Here is a 22,851-nt window from a genome sequence, read left to right on the forward strand (position 1 = left end):
AATGGATGACTTTATGTCCACACAAAATGGGTTGGCAAATGTCTATGTTAGTAAATTAGCTCTGTCTGTATGACCTCGGAGAAATGTTACTTTCACTGACTGCTTGACTTGGAAATGTACAAATTTTTTTCCAGCAATGGTTTCTCAAAAGAAAGCATCTGTTGTAAATGTCTCCTTAACAATCATCCACCAACCAGAAAATATCAAGTCCACCATTTGTGTAGATTTAGGACAAACTCTAGTTCAGGAGGAATGTCATGATGGGTAGCTGATAATATCAAAATAATGAACAAAGTGAGTGAGCTGGACGTCAATATTAACAGTATTTCATGTACATCACCAGCTTGATGTAAGAGGTCAGATGTGAGTTTACCACAATGGGAACAACCCTGGTGTTTATAGGGTGAACAGAAATTAAAGAACAGGCATTGTTTACACTGCATAAGTAAATTAAAGTCCATGCAAAGCTGCAACTGTCCACAGAAAAAGCCACATGACACACTGACACCAGCTCACACAGCAAATGGAGCACATCACACAGCCTTTCCCAGGAAAACAAGAATACTGCTAGGTTTGCTTCATAGTCCAACGGTCAATCACTAGGTTTGCTTCATAGTCCAACAGTCAACCACTAGGTTTGCTTCATAGTCCAAAAGTCAATCACTAGGTTTGCATCCTAGTCCAACAGTCAATCACTAGGTTTGCTTCATAATCCAACAGTCAAACACTAGGTTTGCATCCTAGTCCAAGAGTCAAATGCTAGGTTTGCATCCTAGTCCAACAGTCAAATGCTAGGTTTGCATCCTAGTCCAACAGTCAAATGCTAGGTTTGCTTCATAATCCAACAGTCAATCACTAGGTTTGCATCCTAGTCCAACAGTCAAATGCTAGGTTTGCTTCATAATCCAACAGTCAATCACTAGGTTTGCATCCTAGTCCAAGAGTCAAATGCTAGGTTTGCATCCTAGTCCAACAGTCAAATGCTAGGTTTGCATCCTAGTCCAACAGTCAAATGCTAGGTTTGCTTCATAATCCAACAGTCAATCACTAGGTTTGCATCCTAGTCCAACAGTCAAAGGCTAGGTTTGCTTCATAGTCCAACAGTCAATCACTAGGTTTGCATCCTAGTCCAAAAGTCAAATGCTAGGTTTGCATCCTAGTCCAACAGTCAATCCCTAGGTTTGCTTCATAGTCCAACAGTCAAATGCTAGGTTTGCTTCATAATCCAACAGTCAATCACTAGGTTTGCATCCTAGTCCAACAGTCAAAGGCTAGGTTTGCTTCATAGTCCAACAGTCAATCACTAGGTTTGCATCCTAGTCCAAAAGTCAAATGCTAGGTTTGCATCCTAGTCCAACAGTCAATCCCTAGGTTTGCTTCATAGTCCAACAGTCAAACACTAGGTTTGCATCCTAGTCCAACAGTCAATCACTAGGTTTGCATCCTAGTCCAACAGTCAATCACTAGGTTTGCTTCATAATCCAACAGTCAAACACTAGGTTTGCATCCTAGTCCAACAGTCAATCACTAGGTTTGCATCATAGTCCAACAGTCAATCACTAGGTGTGCATCCTAGTCCAACAGTCAATTGCTAGGTTGCATAATGGCACTAAGCCCAGGCTTGTAGTCTGGAGATTTATATTTGGCCTTATTCAGAGATATCAGGCATATTTAGGTATTTTCAACAGGTCACATTCACTCTTAACCATAAACAGGCAATATCATTTTGCAGCTTTAGTACAGTGTCATCTATTGTTACCAGCTGAGATTCAAAATGTTGACAGCATGCATGGTACATATCAACTGTGTGTCATTGCTTGTGGGATTACACTTCACACAAAGGACATGACCTATCTCCAATACCAGGGCCCCATTTCACAAAGCTATTGCAGCGCTATCACTGTTTTGAGGCTATGTTACAGTATAGGAGGTGCAACAACTGTAACGTTTACAAAAATTAAATAAACCAAACTGATTTATGCTACACTGAGTTAACATGTACGCCTATGGAAATTACATCAAGTGTTTGAATATATCTGGCACGAGCCTGTAAATACTTGGAACGCTGAATCAGATATGTGGCATAGTGTGATAACAAGGGACACTGATGGTCCGGATATTAGTCTTCCATGATACAATTTGATGCAGCAACATTGGAAGTATACCTTGCTTTCAAAATACACCATACATACAGCAACTGTATCATGTTTACTTTATAATCAGCTTTTATCCATGACATATCAACCCTGTATGGACTTCAACAGCTGGGGGATCAGTACAGTCTCAGGGTTAAATTCAAAAAAGTGTTTTTGTGACTGAACTACCATAAGTCCCATACTTAAACACACACAAAACAGTTCACAAGGACCCATATCAACCAGTGTTAATGATCCACAGGAAAGGACTGACATGTTATATGTTACTTATGTCTATATAATATTTCATACAATACTCAACTACCGAGAATGTTAGCAACTGAAACTGGTATTTTGGGTGAGTAGTCCTTGCATGCTGTCCCGGTATCACCAACATGGCATAGTATGACCTAAATAATGCAATAGTGCTTGTCCTGCTGTCAGTGACTCAGGGTACATATTTTACAATCAGATTGTGAAAACAGTCGTTCTGTGAAATAACTAACAATTTCAGTCATCATACCTTAGCCATTTCATGAAATTTCTCTTAATAACTTTATTTACAAAAGTGGATTACAATTTCATCACTTTCTCTCACTAACAGTAAAAACTATTGTGGTTGTTGCACTTCGGCTTGGTTTTGAAGCGCTTACACCTGTTTGTTTGACACTTGCTATGTTCAACGTGGCCACACCTCACAATCCCCTGTCCACCACAGAGAAGAAATGAAATTTCATGAAATGACTGATGTATATTGATTGTTGTACACAAACTGATGCAATATGGCTGACCCTCGCAGTCATTTCATGAAATGACTGAAAATTGTAGCATCTGATGAAATGATTGATTTCACAATCTGACTGTAACATATACAAGGTGTATGTACTAGTGGTCATACCTCTTGAGTTATTGGACAAAAGCTAAAAAGCAGGGTGTCCATATATTAACATATATAGGATAACAGGAATTTCAGTAAAATTTCAGCACTGTAAGCAATTCCATGCCCAATACTCGACACTTGTTATGGATATGCAACTTCTTTATTATTTAAGCATGACGTGTCTGGGCTAATACGTGCCCCTTCATCTTTCACCATTCACCTGATGAAGGGGCAAGTAATAGCCTAGAAATGTCGTGCCTAAATAATAATGAAGTTGCATATCCAAGTATCTAGTATTACCCCACCAACTTCTAAATGCCTGTCAAACATCCAATTCCACGCCCATTACTATATCACAACATCGCCAAAACAAAGACCAATTTTGTCATGAGAGACAAACTGGCAGAAATGGAACTTAGTTCCAACCTGTAGGAAACTAAAACAAGTTTGATACAAGGCTACAAAGTTTAAAAGACATCTGGAGTCTGCACAGGTCATTCAGGTTAGCTCTGCACAGTGTGTTTATAACTTCCACTAACAGTTCCATCAGGAGACGAACTGAAGTGGGGGAGTAAGTACAGCAAATACAGTTGAGGGGTCACATCGGTGTTGTTGGATAAATGTAAAGAAGGTTAACAGACACACCAAAGTAAACATCATTCCATGTTAATAGATGACTATTCTCTGTACTTGGTTTCTTTAACACAATATTTTCATAAAAATGAATTTCTATTCAGAATGTTTTCTATTCAGGGCCGGAATCATGCATGTTTGTAACAGAACAACTTCATTCTGAAATTACATTCTTGCAGAAAACGCATGCATGTAACAAGCAACATTCCTTGCATGAACAAGCAATAACTTGAAGATTTAGAGTCATTAGGGACAGTTCATAATATATGTCTAGGGGCATGTATTGATGATTTGTATGGAGGAGCATGTACAATGTGAATGATCCCCCTCAAATTTATGTTCTAAATAAGGAAGCCCTCCTGCATGTCATGTACAAAACCAACGACCCCTTGCACCCTTCCCATAATTTCTTAAGCATAACTTTTTAGTATTTTAGTACACAAAATTGCTGACCGCCTAGTTGATGTGTACAAAACTGATACCTCCCGAGAAAAAAATGGGTGCCCCCCCTCTTAACACATAGACTATCACGTAGTATACTTGTGGTATCACTTCTGGTCAACTTTATCACTATAACTTATCTATCAGCTACATGAGTGGTATTTTAAAACAAGTCTCACAAACATGCACAAGAAGCTATCATCTCCTGGCAGTAACAAAAACACTGGTTTTTTTTGCTCCTGTTTTGCCAAAATGTAAAACTGTTTTAAATACCACTGATGCAGCTACGAGATAACTCATAGTGGTAAATTCGGCCAGAATTGATATGAGGATAATATTATTATTTGAGTCAGGCGGTCAACATGTAAAATTCTTTATCTCACCCATGCACCCACCCCTAACTTTTCTAACCCCCTTAAGCCATAAGTCATAAACAGTCCCTAAAGAGTTAACAAGCTATGTACAATGATGCAGTTATATTAGCTGTGCTGGACACCCTGCATGTTGGACAAGAGGAGGTCGGCAGACGGAGATAGGCAGTTCTTTGAAGCTTAGCCTAACCAGCATTAACAAGGTTGTACATGATGGGAGTTTCAAAGAGAAGAACATTCATACTGATAAAGAGAAAACATTCAATTAAAATCAGAACTTGAGGATGAACATCAAAAGCACATGGAAACCAATCAAAAGCAGAACAATTTCATGCACTATTTTCGAAGGGCATTCTATTCAAGGTCCAAACCTCTCTGGCCTCAATCTGGAGTAAGCAGATTTGGGGGCGCGAATTTCAAACCTTAAATATGAAGGTGAAGGCCAAACGTGCAAACATGACTAGTATCTAAGCAGATGCAACATACCGAGTTTGACCCCGTGTTGTTTCAGGGACGTGACATGATCTGGCCAGGTAGGTGTGCACCCATTGACACCTAGAGACACACGGTGAAACCACAGTCAAACCCAGCACATCAGTACATACATTAGTGGCATATAAACATATCAACATCAAACTTCATTTTACTACTGTCTCTTGTTCCTTGTGTGATGCTGCACTCAGCAATATTCCAGCTATATGGCAGCAGCTTGGCAAAGAAAACTAGTGAATGACTTTGGTTTTATGTCACTTTTTGCAATAATCCAGCAATATCATGGCAGGGGACACCAGAAATGGGCCTCAAACACTGCACCCATGTGGGGAATCGAACCCAGGTCTTCAGTGAGACAAGCAAATGCTTCAACCCCACTACTACCCTCATTGCCCTCCAGAAAACTAAGTGAGACAAGCAAGTGATTGAGATTACGAGCAATGATCCACACTGTAGGTGTACACTGACATGCTATGTACCAAATCACTGTCTGACCACCTAATTCATTTAGTTGTCTCTTAGGTCAGGTTGTTGGAACCCGAAAGCGAGCACAAGACGCATGAGCAACACAGAATAAAACGTGTAGTGACTTAGAGGGTGATCTCTGTCAGCAATATTGCAGCTACATACAGAGCGAGTTTCGTTTTACGCCACACTCTGCAATATTCCATCCATGTATATTTTAGCGGTCTGCAAATAACTGAGTCTGGACCAGACAATCCAGTGATAAACAGCATGAGCATCGATCTGTGCAATTGGAAACCGATGACATGTGTCACCAAAGTTAGCAAGCCTGACCACTCAATCCCACTGGTCTCTTCTTGTGCAAGTATGGGTTACTGAAGGCCAATAATCTAGCCCAGACCTTCACACATTGATAAAGTTAGAACTGTGAGACAACAAGCCTGGCTACAGTCGGAACAACACCACTGGAGTACAATGTGTCAGCGAGTGTTGCTCAACACTGCAGTTTACAACAGTCACATGTCTCTGCAGTTTTCAAGAGACAGTGCATCTGGAGTTGGTGTGAGGTAGTCCTGAAGGATTTTCTTGTTTCATGTTTGGTTTGTTTATTCTAACTTGAATTGTGACAAAAGCCCCTTCACTCTTGTACTTTGATATAGGCACTGCCAGAAGAGCAACAGGCTGATAACAAGAACAACAATCCATGTGGATGGGCTCACCATGAACACACAATAAAAGCCATTAGAAAATGACAAGTTCTATGTTCTATTGTTTCACAATACAACTTATGAAAGTGTTACAAAAAAACAATAGGGGCTGGGTGTCAGTAAAATATGATCTCACATCAAGTGCACGTGTACTCTAGGGATGCAATAATCCACTCTAATGTGTGTAAGTGGCCATTCTAGGGTCTAATGATGATAGAAAACCAAAAGATGTAGAAATGAAGACACATAAGAACAATTCACAAAGGAAACAAAGACAAAGATGAAGACTTCTATTTTTTAACTTTGCTCAAAAGAGTAATATGTTTAAATGACCTTGCAGTTAATGTTAATCTATTCCTGTTCAAAGATATAGCAGACATAAATGGCTACCTGCTCAGGCTGAATAAATCTCTGTCAAACTAGCGGTTGATACACTGAACTTCACCAATCATGGTGCTATAATACTATGAATTTGATGAAAACCGACCGAGGTAATAAAGCCTGACATTTTCTCTTTTCAGTATGGGCATCTGGATGTCAAACCAAGGACCTCCAAATATTCTACACATTATTGGGGTGTTCCTAATCCTTCTATCAGTTTTCCTGATTTTCTGATCAGTGTTTTCAATTTTACAACCACTATCACTGCACAATATCTCCCCAGTCAAATAATGCAAGGGTTTCAGTTTAACCTGTTGTTGATCTCTGAATGAAATATTCAAAAGAATTCTAGGCTGCAGAGACATCTTAGTGCACATGTACTTAGTGATTTATCTAGACACTTAACCAAGTGGTATATTTAATGTGACATGTTGCAGATATGGGGAGAAGGGGGGCAAAAATCTGCCTCGGAGCACATCTACATGTATCCCAAAAAACAAACAGACAGCTTCAGGTTAATTGAGATGATAAGTTGTTCAAACATGTGAAATCTATTCTTGTTATTCCTGTGTTACTCAATTGTGTTATTCTCATCAGTCGTGGTTCAAGGCAGCAGATTGCCATGTTTGTCCTTGACCCTCTCCACATCCAGTGCCCTGATTCCCCATGATGGAACCGAGAAACAATACACTGAGACAGACTTCACATCCTATTCTATCCAACCACAAACTGTCAACAATATTGTTGTCTATTCCACAGCATGAGTACAAAGCTCACCACAAGACTTACAGCTACAGCCATTTAATGGTCACTTACCTGCTTCTATTGACCCTGACCACCGATCGACCATCCTCTCAATGACCACCTCAAACAGCTCATTGTCTCTCATGGGACGACTGCTCATCACGATTGCATCATTAAACTCTCCAGTAGCGTTTGGTCTGGCAGCAGTCTTACCGTTGTTCAGGACAGTTGCATTGTGGCCGTGGAGGTGATGGAACCTGACGTCATCAACATCAGTGAACACACTGGACTCAAGGTCAGGAGAACTTAGAACTTCTGCAACAAACACAATTAATATATTCTTGTTAGTTTATTGTCATTCAGCAATTGTCCAGCTATACAATGATGGTCCACAAAGTGTGGGGGGGGGAACATTATAAGAAGGTGAAGAGTCAGATAAGGTCAAACTTCATAGATAAACAACTTCTTTATTCAGGTGATGTGATGTTTCGATACAGATTCTTGCCATCTTGCTTAACAACGATGTAAGATTCTCCACCGAAACATTGCATCATTTGAATAAAGAACTTGTTAATCCACAGACTATGTCCTTGTCGGTAGTTATTACACAGAGTCCAAGATCTCCATACTGTCACTATCTCTGTACTGGAACAAATCACAGATCCTTTAGCAATGAATAATACCAATGTATTTGGTGCAACAACACTTTATACATTAGCTGTGATGAGGATCAAAAGGACTGTACCCTTTTCTTTATAGTGTATCATTTGAAGTGAGTGAGTAGGTTTTCCGCCGCTTTTAGAAATATTCCAGCAACACTAATGCAGGTGACATCAGAAACCAACTTCACACATTGTACCCAACTAGGCAAATCGATCACAGACCTTCAGTGTTACGCGAAAACTCTTTAACCGCTAGGCTACCCTACCACCCCGGCTGCATTTGAAGGCCAATTGTAAGATGTATATCCTTGAAAAACAATTTAAATCATGTATCAAATCACCTTCCTGAAACATCTGATTTTATAACTGTGTCGTCATTACCAAATTCAACTTTTTCTACATATATCAGCAAACTAGCCACATATACACATCAAAACATGGTGTGGTTATCTTTCTATTATCTAGGTCTCCTTTATATCAATATTTGGTCATGTGCTTCACAGAAATAACGTACATGAGTCCTGCTCTTGTTATGTCCCACCCTGCTTATCAAAGAGGCAACTAATGGGATCGGGTGGTCAGGCTTGCTGACTTGGTTGGAACATATCATCAGTTCCCAGTTCAAAGATCAATGCTCGTGCTGTTGATAACTGGATTGTCTGGTCCAGACTCAGTTATTCACAGACTGCCACCACATAGCTGGAGTATTGCTGAGTGCCATGTAAAACTAAACTCACTCACTCTCACCCACTCTGTCCCCACCTGACTGGTCTACTATTGTAGCCTGTGCCGCTTGACCGTACAGGTCAATGACCCCATATACCATCTCAGGAACACTTGATGCAGCTGGACCCTGGTCAACTCCATTGACAAAGAAATGCAACGTTCCATCTGGTTTGCGGACCACGCCCACTCTGTCGCCCACCTGGAAACAGCATCCACGTATTATGTATGTGTGGTACTCATGGAAGACAGTGTCTGATGCCGTTGGAACTTGAGCATCAACACACTGGCATTATGTACTAGACCCAGTAAAACTTCCATATCTAGACTGCAGTGAACAGATATTTCTGTTGAACAATTTTAGATAAGCTTCAGAATAAATGCCATATATATATCCGGTACCATAGCAGGAATGTTTGAATAGAAATGCTTATTATAAGACATAGCTGAAAGACAAAACTACCATCAGAATCACCACATTACAACAACACACATCCAACTTGAAGGACAGAAATGCCATGCAATATATAAACATATTTTGTTGCAGACAGTTTTGGGAGTAAAAAAATCTGATGTAGTGACACAAAACCTGTCAAACTTATCTCAGTAATCCATTAGTATTTCATTACAACAGTATTTGAAATGTTTCAGATACGACATATTTTCAAGAAGCAGTAAAAATAACATACATCTACCTTTAAGCGATCCAAGTTTTGACCATATTCGTCAATAATGGTTGTTCCATTGTGCATTACGCCATTCCCGGTCATCATCCAAGTGCCAGAGCGAATGTTTGTCATTGTGGAGGGGTAGTCCAGCTCCTCAGGGGAGTGTAACGTCACCCCAATTTCTATTGACCCTGCCCATTTGTCTACCATTCTCTCCAAGCGAACCTCAAAAACTTCATTGGCACGCAAACATCGATTTGTGAGCACAACGCCATTGTTGAAGTCATCTAGTGCACTACAACACAGATGACAGAGATGCAGTGAGAAGTGGGGCAGGGATTATCTGCTAATCAGCAGTCTTACAGCTTATCATGGTGAGACTGATTGAGCAATAGCACTAAAACGATAATGTGCACTGGCTGTGCGGTCTTCACTATCCCATTTGTCCATCACCTATCAGTGCTGTTATTAGTGTTAATCCCCTTTGTTCATCACCTATCAGTGCTGCTAATCCCCATCCACTACCTATCAGTACTGTTGTTCCCCCTTGTTCATCACCTATCAGTGCTGTTAATCCCCGTGCACTACCTGTCAGTGCTGTTAATCCCCTTTGTTCATCACCTACCAGTGCTGTTAATCCCCGTGCACTACCTGTCAGTGCTGTTAATCCCCTTTGTTCATCACCTATCAGTGCTGCTATTCCCCATCCACTACCTATCAGTGCTGTTAATCCCCTTTGTTCATCACTTATCTGTGCTGTTAATCCCTGTCCGCTACCTACCGGTATCAGTACTGGTTTACCAATGCAAAGTAAACTGGTAACATAACTCAGTGTCAACTTACTTCGGCCTGTGTGCAGTTCGGTGGTTGTTGATGACAGCAGCGTGAGCTCCACAATGTGGGTTGAACAGCAGCTTCTCTCCATCTTCTTCTGTGGATAAAGAGATCTGCATTTGTACATATCAGATAAGGAAAAGCGTTATTTTTAATATTTTCTAGACATCATACGATTCAAGATGGCAGTCTTTATGCATGCTAACGGTGGAACTGCAACACACAAACATTGTAAACACTTGGGATGAAGGATTGTGTTTAAGATGTAATTGTCTCTCATATGCTAGGAAAATGTTTTACATTTCTTCATGTGAATACTGAGGAAAGAATGGATGTTTCTAAGTGAAAACCCATAACATGAGGACACATTACCCAAGTCTGTTTCACTGTCTTCCGAAAATGAGACGTGCATAAATTATCAAAGCAAGTCTCATAGTCTCTAGAAACACAAAAACATGACCTAATACATACCATAACTAGACTACCAAAGGCTTGAACATTGCACATTTGGTTCCAGGTCAGCAATATTAACTAACAGAAGATTTAACATTAACTGTGCCAATATATCAGCAACCTGAAGTCATGGGACACCAAGGATTGGCTTCACATGTAACACTTATCTAACCATGATAAAAAGGGTATACAACAATAGGGCACCAATGGTTTCACAAATACCACACCTATCTGATCATGATAATATGAGGGTCCACAAGACTACACTAACCATACATCCTATGAGCATTTCTGATATCTGTCAGTGAAAACAGACAAGCTGACGGCACAATCACTGCTCCCTATCATACCTTCTAATGGTTCTTCATCGTACATATCAGGATACTGACGGAAGATACTGTTGGCTCTCCTCTCTGGAGCAGGGGGGTTGTTGGGGTACGTTGGGTCCGCTCTGTCCAGCATTGTCACTTTAACAGCCATTCCGTACAGGTCTACCACGCCCCAAGCAGGTCTTGGCGTGCTTGTAGCAGCTATACCCTGATCCACACCGTTGATGAAGTAATGAAGGGCACCGCATGACTTCCTCACCAGGCCAATTATATCTCCTTCCTGTCATGACAGGCAAACAACTATGATTACACAATGCCATTCAGAAAGTGATCAAATGCAACATATGTCATATTTGGGATTTCACTTTCTTCGTAAAGTTCAAATTCTAGTACTTTTGTTGGTCGAGTCCCATCCGGGATTCGAACCCACACCCTCAGAGTCAGGCACCTACTCGCCAGCACACAAAGTCAGCCGCCTAGCCCGCTCAGCCACCGCGACCGCAAAAGTCTGAACATTTCTTGTTCATTATATAAAATATCACACATCTGGATAAACAAAACATATCTACATGAAAACTTAATATGTTTGCTTAACTTTTAATTCTGCTAGGTGATATTTAGCAAAATGTCTACACATGAACAAATGTGGATCATGATCATTGATTCCAACAACCAACAACAGAGTATGACATCAACCGGATAACATAATCTGACCACCCATTTCAGGTGAAAGAAAGTATATATATTGAGATTGACCAGAAATTGTGGAGGATTTAATAGATTGTAATTTTTTTATTTTCTTTCACTCATTACTCATGTACTAAACGTGAATATTAGCAGAATATTACTCCAGATTCAAAGACAGGTGAACACTTAGTATTTTGTCAAGTCACCATGGGTAGCAATGCAGGCTTCAGTGCAGCAGGACATATTACCGATCAAAGGAGTTAGAAAGTCGTGGCCCATGCTGTCCCAATATCGGACCAAATCGATCCTCTTTCATTTCAGCAATATTTGTCAGATTTTTCTTATTGACACTTTCCTTCATAAGTCCACAAACATTTTCTTTTTGGATTTAGTTCAGTACCATAGCTTGAACAATCTAATAATGATATATTTGGGGTCAAAAACCAGGCCTGTGAATGGCCTGCAGACATATACACCTAAATAAGCACATTCCATAGGTAATAAAGATGCATACTGCTTCTCCAAATACTATAATTGTCCAGTCAGCCATACAGTCACATGTTGCTGACTTACCGTGAGTTCATCCAGGTTATACTGGCCATACTCTCTCCTTGTTCCCTTTCCATTGGTCAGAATACCACAACCACTCATCATTATTGTTCCTGGAACACAGGCATAAGTTTCCTCATTGCAAACAGGAAGTCACATTTCATCATAAATGAAATGTTGCCATAACTAAACATTTATTCACAAAAGTAATTACTTGGATTATTTGAAAATGAATATGGATCAAATTTTTTAGAAGTCAAGAAGGCAAACATTTGATGGTGGTTTGGATGTTGAGCATGACAAAGCTTAGCAGGTCCAATATGTGTTGTGTTATGTCAATTACATGAGGTACAGTATGTGTCCATTATAGCTGGGGTTGATCACAGGCTTGATTATTTATAGACCGCTGCCATATAGCTGGAATATTGTTGAGAGCAGTGTAAAACTAGACTCACTCTCTCACTCATTATAGCTGATGCAGTGTAATGATTGACAATAACACAGGTGTAGTACGTTAAGTAATGATTGACCATATTACCAGGTGTGGTATGTGTTGAGTAATGATTGACAAAATTACCTGGTGTGATGTGTTCAAATTTGATTCACAATAATACCAAGGGTTGTGTATAATGACTAATGATTGACAATAATACAAGGTGTGGTATGTATTGAATAATGATTGACAATATCACCAGGGGTGGTATGTGTTGAGTAATGATTGAAAATATTACCAGGTGTGTGGTGTGCTGAGCAATGATTGATAAAAATAGCCCGTGTGGCATGTGTTGAGCAATGATTGACAATATTACCAGGAATGGTATGTGTTGAGCAATGATTGACAATATTACCAGGAGTGGTATGTGTTGAGGAATGATTGACAATAATACCAGGTGGCCTTTTGCATAATGTAATGACTGACAATAATACTGGACCACAATGCTTTATTATTATTATTTTCAGATGTGGTATATGTTGAGCAATGACTGACAATATTAGCAGGTGTGTGGTGTGCTGAGCAATGATTGATGAAAATACCAAGTGTGGCATGTTTTGAGCAATGATTGACAATATTACCAGGAGTGGTATGTGTTGAGCAATGATTGACAAGTATACAGGAGCCCCTTGCATAATATAATGATTGACAATTATACAAGTCAACTATGTGTTACTTGATGAGTGACAATTATACCAGGTACACCATTGCGACGGGCCTCACCAGCAGTGCTGCCAGACCTCATGTTGGTCATGGTGGCTGGAAACTCCAGATTGTTTGGGTTGTGTGTTGTGATGCCCACCTCTATAGACCCTGACCACTTGTCCACCAGGCGATCTAGTCGAATCTACAACACCACAACACCAACATCAGCCAAGATGGTTTTGAGCAGACGTTAATCTAGTATTCTCACAGAAGATCCACAGGACATACCGTATCCACAGGACATACCTTATCCACAGGACATACCCTATCCACAGGACATACCGTATCCACAGGACATACCTTATCCACAGGACATACCCTATCCACAGGACATACCGTATCCACAGGACATACCGTATCCACAGGACATACTGTATCCACAGATCATGATGCATGCATTCTTGGGTATCAAACGTTACACAGAAATGGTTTACTTCTTACAAATTTGAGCTGCTTGATCCTCATATTCGCATCAGCAATAAAATCTAAAATTTCTTTAACCTTTAAAATCACTCAGTAATCAGTTCTGACCACCTGTGAGTGATGCCCACTTCATTTTATTTATAATGTTTTTGGACGTTACATACTGATTGTACAATATAACAGATTGATACTTGATTCTGACTTTCGAGGCAAATCAAATGGCTAATTATTTAATCCAGTAAAACAACCTATCATCAGACCTGTGAGTATCTGTGGTAGAACAGGTCTTCAGCAACCCATGCTTGCCACAAAAGGCGACTATACTTGCTGTAAGAGGCGACTAACGGGATTGGGTAGCCAGACTCGCAGACTTGGTTGACACGTCATTGGTTCCCAATTGCGCATGTCGATGCTCATGCTGTTGATCACTGGACTATCGATTATTTACAGGCCACCGCCATGTGGCTGGAATATTGCTGAGTGTGGCATAAAACTAAACCCACTCACTCACCTATCCTCAAATACAATACTGGTATCACTGAAGTGAAATATGCTGTCATGACTGCTCTTGACACTCATTGCGTGAAAACCAAAAATTGCTCTGAAAGATCAATTAACCATATCAAAGGGGCACTGATGCGGAGCAATTTTCATGGACTGGTGTAAACTTTTGTTATTGTTTTTCTCCCGTGAGTACCCCAGAATACGTGACTGGTTCATGACCTATGCTGCGCAGTCCGTATGCGCAATTGATAGTTTAATTACAGACAGATCAAGTAAGGTGAAGTCATTTTCACTTCATTACAAATGTATTATGAAAACAAATGACACACACTGAAGGTTAATCATCTGCCAGTGGTAGAAATGGTAAAATACTATTAGGACGGAAAAATAACGAAGCCAATGTACGCCTCTATATTTCGTCTCCTAACCCTAATTAGTTAATTGTCATATTTAAAATTAATAAAAGAACACACGGTCTGCTTATATTTATAGTAAATTTCTTACACAACAGCAACATTTATACATTGTATAGATTGCCAGTGTGGGTCATATTTCACACACATACGCGATCTAGTGTGCGTTTTCTGTCAAATAGATTCTGCTGAATGCTACAACAAATAAATTAAAACAACATGCAAATAATGAATGTAAAACAGACTAACTTTAAAGCAACAATGTCAGGCTACTACCTTGTTCAGGAATGTATCCATCAATATCCACATGAAAGAAATCGTACTCCATTCATCTGCAGCTGGTAAATAATCCTGCTCTGTGTTGTGTGTCTTACAACAGTCTTATTCGCGAAAAAGTAACACATCGTTTCACCTCTTTCACATTGGTGAAAACCTGATAAACCTCTCATTGGCCACCCAAGATAGCACACCTGGCAACTAACTGTATGATGTCCGCCATTCTAAGTAATTTAGTTAGCCAATAATGAGCAATCAATCGATCAATGCAAGGGTGGTTAATTCTTTGAAGGGAGGATGTTGTTTTACACTCGCACTTTACGACAGGGTGTAGTCAGTATAAACTAGTACATCTACACACACTGCCTTTTGACAAATCTGCTAGAAGATAGAAGTAATTAATCAATCAGTTTGTTATCAGTTAATCCTTTGATCGATGTTTGTTTTTGTAACTCAGCTGATAAATCCTCTTGCATCACTTACATGCACATATTACATAACATGTAATACATTTGTCATTACAGACCTTAATTCATAATGTTGAGTAGTTACTCCAGACAGGAGAGATGCCAAATGGGAACCTTTGTTGAGTAACCAAAGTCGTGTTACTACTAATTATACCTGTTATAAATTCATTAACTGACCATCCAGAGAAAGATGACAAATAACGTGTGTAGGTTTACACCATCAAACGCAAGTTACAGCAAGGAAGATGTAATCTCTCTGTCGCATGCAGTCTGAAAACACTTAAGGGCCGAAACTGTTTTGAGGATACCAGTGGAACTTTGTTACATAAGGAATACATACAGGCATTTGCTGTGTACGTGGGTAAATAGGTGTAATAAGGTTTTTTTTAACATAAGAAAATTTTCAGATTTCTCTACCAAAGGCTAAGTCATCATTTTTTGTTTACGAATTCAAATAAATCAACTGTTTTTTTTATTATCATAAATAATAAACCAGGGTAGCTACCATAGCTACCAAAATTTACATATGATATTTGCTAAAACAGCTGAACCAACACTCAAAACTATCTAAATATAAACCTTTGCAATCTTTCGGACTGAAACAAATGGCTTGCTACGTGCCTGTAGACATATTTTCACGTAACATGATTAAACATCGAGGATAAACACACAGAAACAGGATCAAATTGAATCAGTCACTATACCATCCAAGCATCCGAAAAAAAACTACACTGCTAGGATATTTTCTTACGATCAGACAAGGAATACCATGGATATTTTTAAATAATGGCATATTATGGGCATCTGGCCTCCTGACTGTTTAGGTGAAGACATTCTGCTAATATGGACAGGAGCCCAGTCCCTTTGTCTGTCACGGTCGAGGGAGCGGGTGCTGACCAAATTGGTTTCGTAATTAGACCGTTGGCGAGAAACATTATTCGCTCGGCATCAGTGCCCCTTTACGGCTGTGTTTGCAAGTCAGGTTATTGGCTTTGAGCAAATTTTAAAAGCTCTTCTTGTCATCGTTTCTAGTTCAAAGTAATACTGATGATTGATGATACTACATCTTTATTTCCCTTGACCAACGCTACAGACCTCAATTATCATCTACTTCCACACCATGCCAGGGTGTGTGGAAAGTACTGGCCACCATCACTGTGAATTTAATGTGGTAATACTGACATGCAAGAACAATGCATTCAGGAGGAAAAATTAGTTAAATTCTGTACATGAAACCCTTCCTGTTCATTCTGGGGGCTACTGGTTCACAGATCAAATAGCAGCAATAGAACAGAAGACTACTTGTGATTCGAGCCATTGTTGAAATACAATGAAAGCTTTGAGAACAAGCACTGATCAGGACAGAAGAAATAATCCTGTTTCAACAGCATGTCAGACCTACGACTAGAACTGAACTAGTTTCGTCACTCCCATGTACATTGTTGTTTCACACGGTTCTGTCAATTACTGCACACCTTGCACGTACAAGTAGTCCCATCCTGAACTAAGATTAAATTATCATTGTCAGCAACCTTCATCCATGTAGTTTTAAAGCAGGATTAATAGGTTACACATCCATCTTACTCCTGGCCAAGCACCAGATTAGACAGCACTGATTACTGCACAAACACATATTCCCTACAAAGATATGGAATTGACAGTTGTCAGATTGCAGAGCTTTTAAATAGTGATAAATGTACTAGCTACAAACGGGATGAGATTTTATGCTGGTGTTGACAACTTGCCGGATTGGACAGATGCAAATTTTGACAGTTTCCACTGTATATGTACAAGACTAACATGACATATAAACGCTGAATGTACAAGCATCCAAAAAGACGAAAAAAACATATTTCCAAAAAGCTTTTTCATGACACAATCTGCATCTGTTCTTTTTTCAAAAGCATTGTTACGAAACCATTTAACACAGATAACCTGTTAGCCACCAACACGATGCATACCTCAAACACCTCCTCATCCCTCAGTGGTCGATTGGTCATTACAACGCCATTGTTAAACTCATCCATAGGTCGACGACGTTCTGCTGTTCTGCGACTGTTGCTCAGTTTTACAAGTGTTCCACAGCGTTCATGAAATGTGAGCCGGTCGTTTGAATGATGCCTATCATCATCAACCCCAGCTCCGAAATCCCGACTGGCAGCCAGATCATTGGCAATTTGATTGGATAACTCTGCGAGGAACTCGTTTGCAAGCTCATTGGCAATGTCATTAGTTATTCTGGCAGCATTCACAGCACAGGCTAGAAGACCAAAGAAAAAGAGAGTGAGTACAAGCTGTCAGAGTAGAAAACAGTCTTTAAGAGGTTAGGAAGATAAGGTTAACATCACATTTAACATTATTAAACTCATATCAAGTGTAAAGTAAGTGAGTTTAGGTTCATGCCTCTAGCAGTATTCCAGCAATATCACGGTGGAGGGGTGAAGGACACTAGAAATGGGCTTCACAGTAAGATCACACACGAGTATATAAAGACAAGTCTGTGCGTGTGACTGTTCACATTTGTCCAGACTACTGGCACATTTATAGACCTAACCCACCCATTCAATGTCATGCAATCCTTGTTTCATGAATCCTCTTAATGCTGAGCCCAAGGGTAACTCTCACTATGCCTAATGTTGCATGTTATGATTGTATGTTATATATTACTAACAATGACAATGACAATTTATTTCAGTATGAAATTTCATACTGAAAAAATTGTCATTGTCATTGTCATTGTCATATATTACCAACCTGGGCCTCCTTTCACATAGCACTCAGGTGATTGTAAGTCACTAAGGTAACTTCAGTGCAGTGTTACAGAATGGGAGTTTAACCTTAGACTTAGAGAAGGTTGCTTCAAGAAACGAACCCATGGACAACAATGTTTTCCTGAGAACACATTTTCTTACTTATTGCAAAAGAATCTAAATCAAGTCAAAAATCAAAGTGACTGAACATTGCATAGACATCTACCTCAGCCTCAGTTTCTGGGCACTGAACATCATAATACTATTATTAACAATGCGTGACTGATTTGGATTTTATGCTGCTTTTAGCAATATTGCAACAATATCGCAGAGATAATAAATATTCTGTGACACAAGAAATGGGCTTCACAAACAGTACAAATAGGGGAAATCAAACCTTAATCTTCAGCATAATGAGCAAACACTTTAACCTCCATGCTATCCCACTGCCCGAACATAACATGGAGCTACAGAAATGAGTGAGTCAGTGAGTTTACTTTTACGCCACACTCAGCAATATTCCAGCTATGTGGCGGCAGTCTGTAAATAATCGAGTCTGGATCAGACAATCCAGTGATCAACAACATGAGCATCGATCTGTGCAATGATGACATGTCTCAACCAAGTCAGCAAGCCTGACCACCCGATCCTGTTAGTTGGCTCTTACGACAAGCACAGTGGCCTTTTTATGGCAAGCATGGGTTGCTGAAGGCCTCTTCTACCCTTGGACCTTCATGGGTCCTATGGAAATGAAGGGTCTGAGGTTTTTATATTAACCAAAAGGAAAATGTTCTCCAAGTCATTTAAACATTACAGTATTATGACTTTTACCTGCATCTCTGCTGTTTGCGTCCACTATTGACACCTGTGCACATTTTCCATACATATCCACAACAGCATACACTCTAGTAGGAATACCAGTAGCAGCAGGGCCTTGGTCCATTCCATTCACATAGAAATGTAAAACACCCTGAGCCGATCTCATCACCCCAACACGATCTCCCTCCGATAGTTGATCTAAGTCCCGCCCATACTCCTCGATCATGGAGTGTCCATCCTTGAGGATGGAGCTTCCAGACATGACCCATGTGCCTTCCCGAAATCCTGTGGCACTGATGGGGAAGCTCAGGTTGTTGGGGTCGCATGTCGTCACACCAATCTCTATAGAACCACTCCAAGAATTAACCTGAGAAAGGAAAGTAGAACTTTGATGAAAGTCATGAACAGAAATGGAAAGGTATTTTTTCAAACTGGGGCAATGACTTGGAGGCATATATGATTCAAGTAACTGTGTGTAATTTGAATCTTTTCTTAATCTCACAGTTGTAAACACATTTTAAATTTGATTTACAAAATTAAAGTAAATGGTCCATAACCATTCACTTGAGTATAATTTTATATTGGACAAATTGTTATATGGACAGTGTGTCTAGGATTTCTCTTTAACAGTTGTGAATGTTGATCTTGTTGATTGACTTGGCAAACTTTCCCATATTTATAGATATTTATGTGCTCAGCTCCGTAGAAATGTGTTGTTTGTTTAGTTCACCCATATACAAGACAAAAAAAAACAACTTTTATAATAGAATTTACAGGAATGTATGTTTAGATATGCCTTTTGGAACTTAAATAGCAAGAATACCCAAACAGACTGTGTGTAGACTTCGAAGTATTGTCCACAACACTACAATTAGTGAACTTGAACTGAAAGTAGTTCACACTATAGGGCTTGCCAACATCAGTAAACGTGTCAATATCAGTAAAAGTTGAAAAGTTGCTGTAAACTTATGCATGTCACAAAGTAATGCTTCCTTATTTAAGAAAAATCTACTATTTGTTGTGCATTACATGAGATCAATAAAACCTGAATAGTGCAACCATACTAAAGCATGTGATGAAGAAAGTAATAGTCCATTGTTGTTTTTTATGAAATATTGTTTTATGGTATTTACACCAAAATGAATAAATGTTGAAACTGAACTATGTTCTTCGTGTTATTTTCACTCTGGGGAGGGAATTGTCCAGGTGGGTACTGTCCGGGTGAGAATTGTCTACGACCCGTCAATGCCATACAATCAGCATGGTGGCATATTATATTCACACTGCTACCATGGTGATCAGCTTTTGGAACAACATGGGGACCACAAGGAGATATTCTGTTGAGAAATAATGATAATACACACAGAAATGCATAATAACATGACATCTGCATTCTGAGCCATAAAGTTTTGATACAAAAAGACAAAACTGGCTCACTGCATCACTTTCAGTGGAATGGTGCGTTATCAAGGTGACTATTTACTAGATTATTTGACAGCAAGAGGCCTTCACTAAATTTGGACTTGGATCAGTACGCCCCAGTACATGTGCAAGTGAGTGAAGTCACTTGGTCAACCACTTGTACTAAGACCTAACATACTCTCAAAGTATTCATGAATCGAAATGGGCATGCATGTGCAAGGAAAATGGAGAGATCCTGAAAAGGCTGTCAAAGAGAAAGACTGGTTCTGGGTAACACCTTAGTTTCAATGCGCAAAAAAGTGCAGTTTCACGTGAGATTTATCCTTTTTTTTCCCAACGCAGGAAACCATGCTACAATATTCTTGCTCATAAAATTAAAACGAATACTGCAACACTGAAAATATTCGTGGAATGAGCTGAACCGAGAGCAATAGTTTCATTGTACACAAAACAGTGTGTGAAAATGTCAAAGTCAAAGCTGAAACTTGGCAACCACTACGCAGAAATTAATAACCTTTTTATCAATTTTGACTTCAAAAATTTGGTTATCCCGCAACGGATCTGCACTAAGTACAACGCCATTGTTAAATTCCTGAGTGGGATGGTTTCTCTGGGCGGTGCGATTGCCATTGCTCAGTGTGACAAGTGTCCCTGTCCTGCTGTGGAACACTGCCATCGCCGCCATTATGGTGGAATAGCAATGAACCAGCAAAACAAAGACGCAAAATGTCTTCACGCGTATATTCTATCGCTCACTATTATTTTACAGACGGGAAACACTTTGAAAGGATTATGATTGTTTAAAATGGACAAAATATTTCTTTTGGTTGGAGTACAACATTTTGTCCAATGTATATAATTTGGTTTGAGAGTGCAAAAATATGTATAGCAATCGCCTAAACACTAGCAATACATGTAAATCTAGATATGAATAAACGTCCAACATCACACATATGGTGTTATAATTCATATATGAGTATATTATCTGCAACGCTTTTCCTCCACAAAATTCTTCTTTCTCTTTCTCTTTCTCTTTCTCATTGTTTTGGTATGCCTATGTGGATAATATCAATACTATCAACTAGGTCGTATGTAGGTCGAGAGAGACACCCGATCTCAGTTATTTTATGCGACAAATAGCACTTTTTATGCAATCATACACTTCAGTTGAGCTTCCTCGAAAGTTAAAAATTATATTTGCTGGATTTAGATGTTGCAATTTCAGACTTTTAGACTAGCCGCTGAAAGGGGCATATATTCTGATATTAACTATAATGAAAGGTTCTGTCTGTATTATAAATCTAATGGCATGCATTTTATGCGCGTGAAGCTTACTCTAGTATCGGGAATAAATATATTAAGAAATATTTTAATAACTTCCACACAATTATAAATTTTATAACTATCCTACAGAGTGAAAATATGGATAGGATGAAGATGTATGTTTATTGATATAATATCATATAAACAAGAAACACAAACTTTATATACCTTAATATGCGCTGATGTGTTACGTAGTATGATGACTGTATTCAGGGCCGGAGCCCTGTTACGGGATAAATGTCTGTCTGTCATACGCTGCAAAGTAGTTTTATTTAACTCTCTCACAGTCCCTGAAACGCATTCTTTTCTGTCATTTATGACTTTAGCTTTACAAGGAGGGAAATAATTGGATTGGGAGAGAGACAAACACAGCATGTATATTTCATTTGGTCCGACCCCAAATACTCACTGGGGAGGTGATGTAGACTTTTCAGGGTCTCTTCCATGCATTAGTACTGTGTGCAAAGTCTGTTTCTGGTGTCTCCCGTCGTCATTGCACGAGAACTTGCTGAAACCGCCCTAAAACAACACTTGAGAAAAACGATACCACGGGTATTCAAGCGGCAGCTTTCAGCCCACAAATAATTCATCTGTTGTGTAAAGTGCATATAATGGAAGGATGGAACTCCGATACACACTGGTTGGAATTAATTTTTTGTTGTTACCAGTGTGTTTGATATGGTATTTGCACGGGTGTTGTCCAAGTGTCTTAAGTGCATGATTTAAGTCCCTTCAGACTTACCCCCCCCACCACCCCCCCACCCCACACACACCTTTATATAACGCACATTTAGTTCCAATTCAGTTGAATGAATGAATGAATGAATGAAAAAAAACAATTTATCTCACTTTAAGCGGCAAAATAAAGAAATACCTCAAAACACCTGTGCATTTGTTCAACACGAGGGAACAGTCAATAAGACAAGGGCATTTTAAAACCTGCATGCAGTTTTCATACACGTTTCCACGTGTAAGTCAATCTAAACAACATGTAACACAGAAGTTCATGCATTTTAAGCAATGTTATGTAACTGAGCATATGTTAAACAGAAGGATATCGACCAATGACATTATAGTCATTTTGATATGAAAGTAAATATGT

The 22,851-nt window shown here is 39.4% G+C and overlaps 1 protein-coding gene across 6 annotated transcripts in view; it reads right to left on the reverse strand.

The window, feature by feature from the left end:
• LOC137267870 (neuralized-like protein 4) overlaps positions 1 to 21,111 on the reverse strand; it is a 35,900-nt gene extending 14,789 nt beyond the window's left edge. The window contains exons 1-11 of one of the 6 annotated variants that reach the window (XM_067802309.1): positions 20,941 to 21,111; positions 19,017 to 19,371; positions 17,397 to 17,695; positions 13,371 to 13,494; positions 12,179 to 12,267; positions 10,940 to 11,198; positions 10,146 to 10,230; positions 9,324 to 9,597; positions 8,674 to 8,836; positions 7,322 to 7,564; positions 4,947 to 5,015 (exon numbers count right to left, since the gene is read on the reverse strand). In XM_067802309.1, coding sequence (XP_067658410.1) covers positions 4,947 to 5,015; positions 7,322 to 7,564; positions 8,674 to 8,836; positions 9,324 to 9,597; positions 10,146 to 10,230; positions 10,940 to 11,198; positions 12,179 to 12,267; positions 13,371 to 13,494; positions 17,397 to 17,695; positions 19,017 to 19,371; positions 20,941 to 21,111 — 2,131 coding nt within the window. Of the gene's footprint in view, positions 1 to 4,946; positions 5,016 to 7,321; positions 7,565 to 8,673; positions 8,837 to 9,323; positions 9,598 to 10,145; positions 10,234 to 10,939; positions 11,199 to 12,178; positions 12,268 to 13,343; positions 13,495 to 17,396; positions 17,696 to 19,016; positions 19,372 to 20,940 lie in introns of all 6 variants that reach the window. The other 5 variants (XM_067802310.1, XM_067802308.1, XM_067802307.1 and 2 more) reach the window with 5 other exon arrangements.
• Positions 21,112 to 22,851: the final 1,740 nt, after the last annotated feature.

The sequence above is a fragment of the Haliotis asinina genome, chromosome 16 (genome assembly GCF_037392515.1).
Source record: "Haliotis asinina isolate JCU_RB_2024 chromosome 16, JCU_Hal_asi_v2, whole genome shotgun sequence".
Classification (NCBI taxonomy): Eukaryota; Metazoa; Mollusca; class Gastropoda; order Lepetellida; family Haliotidae; genus Haliotis; species Haliotis asinina.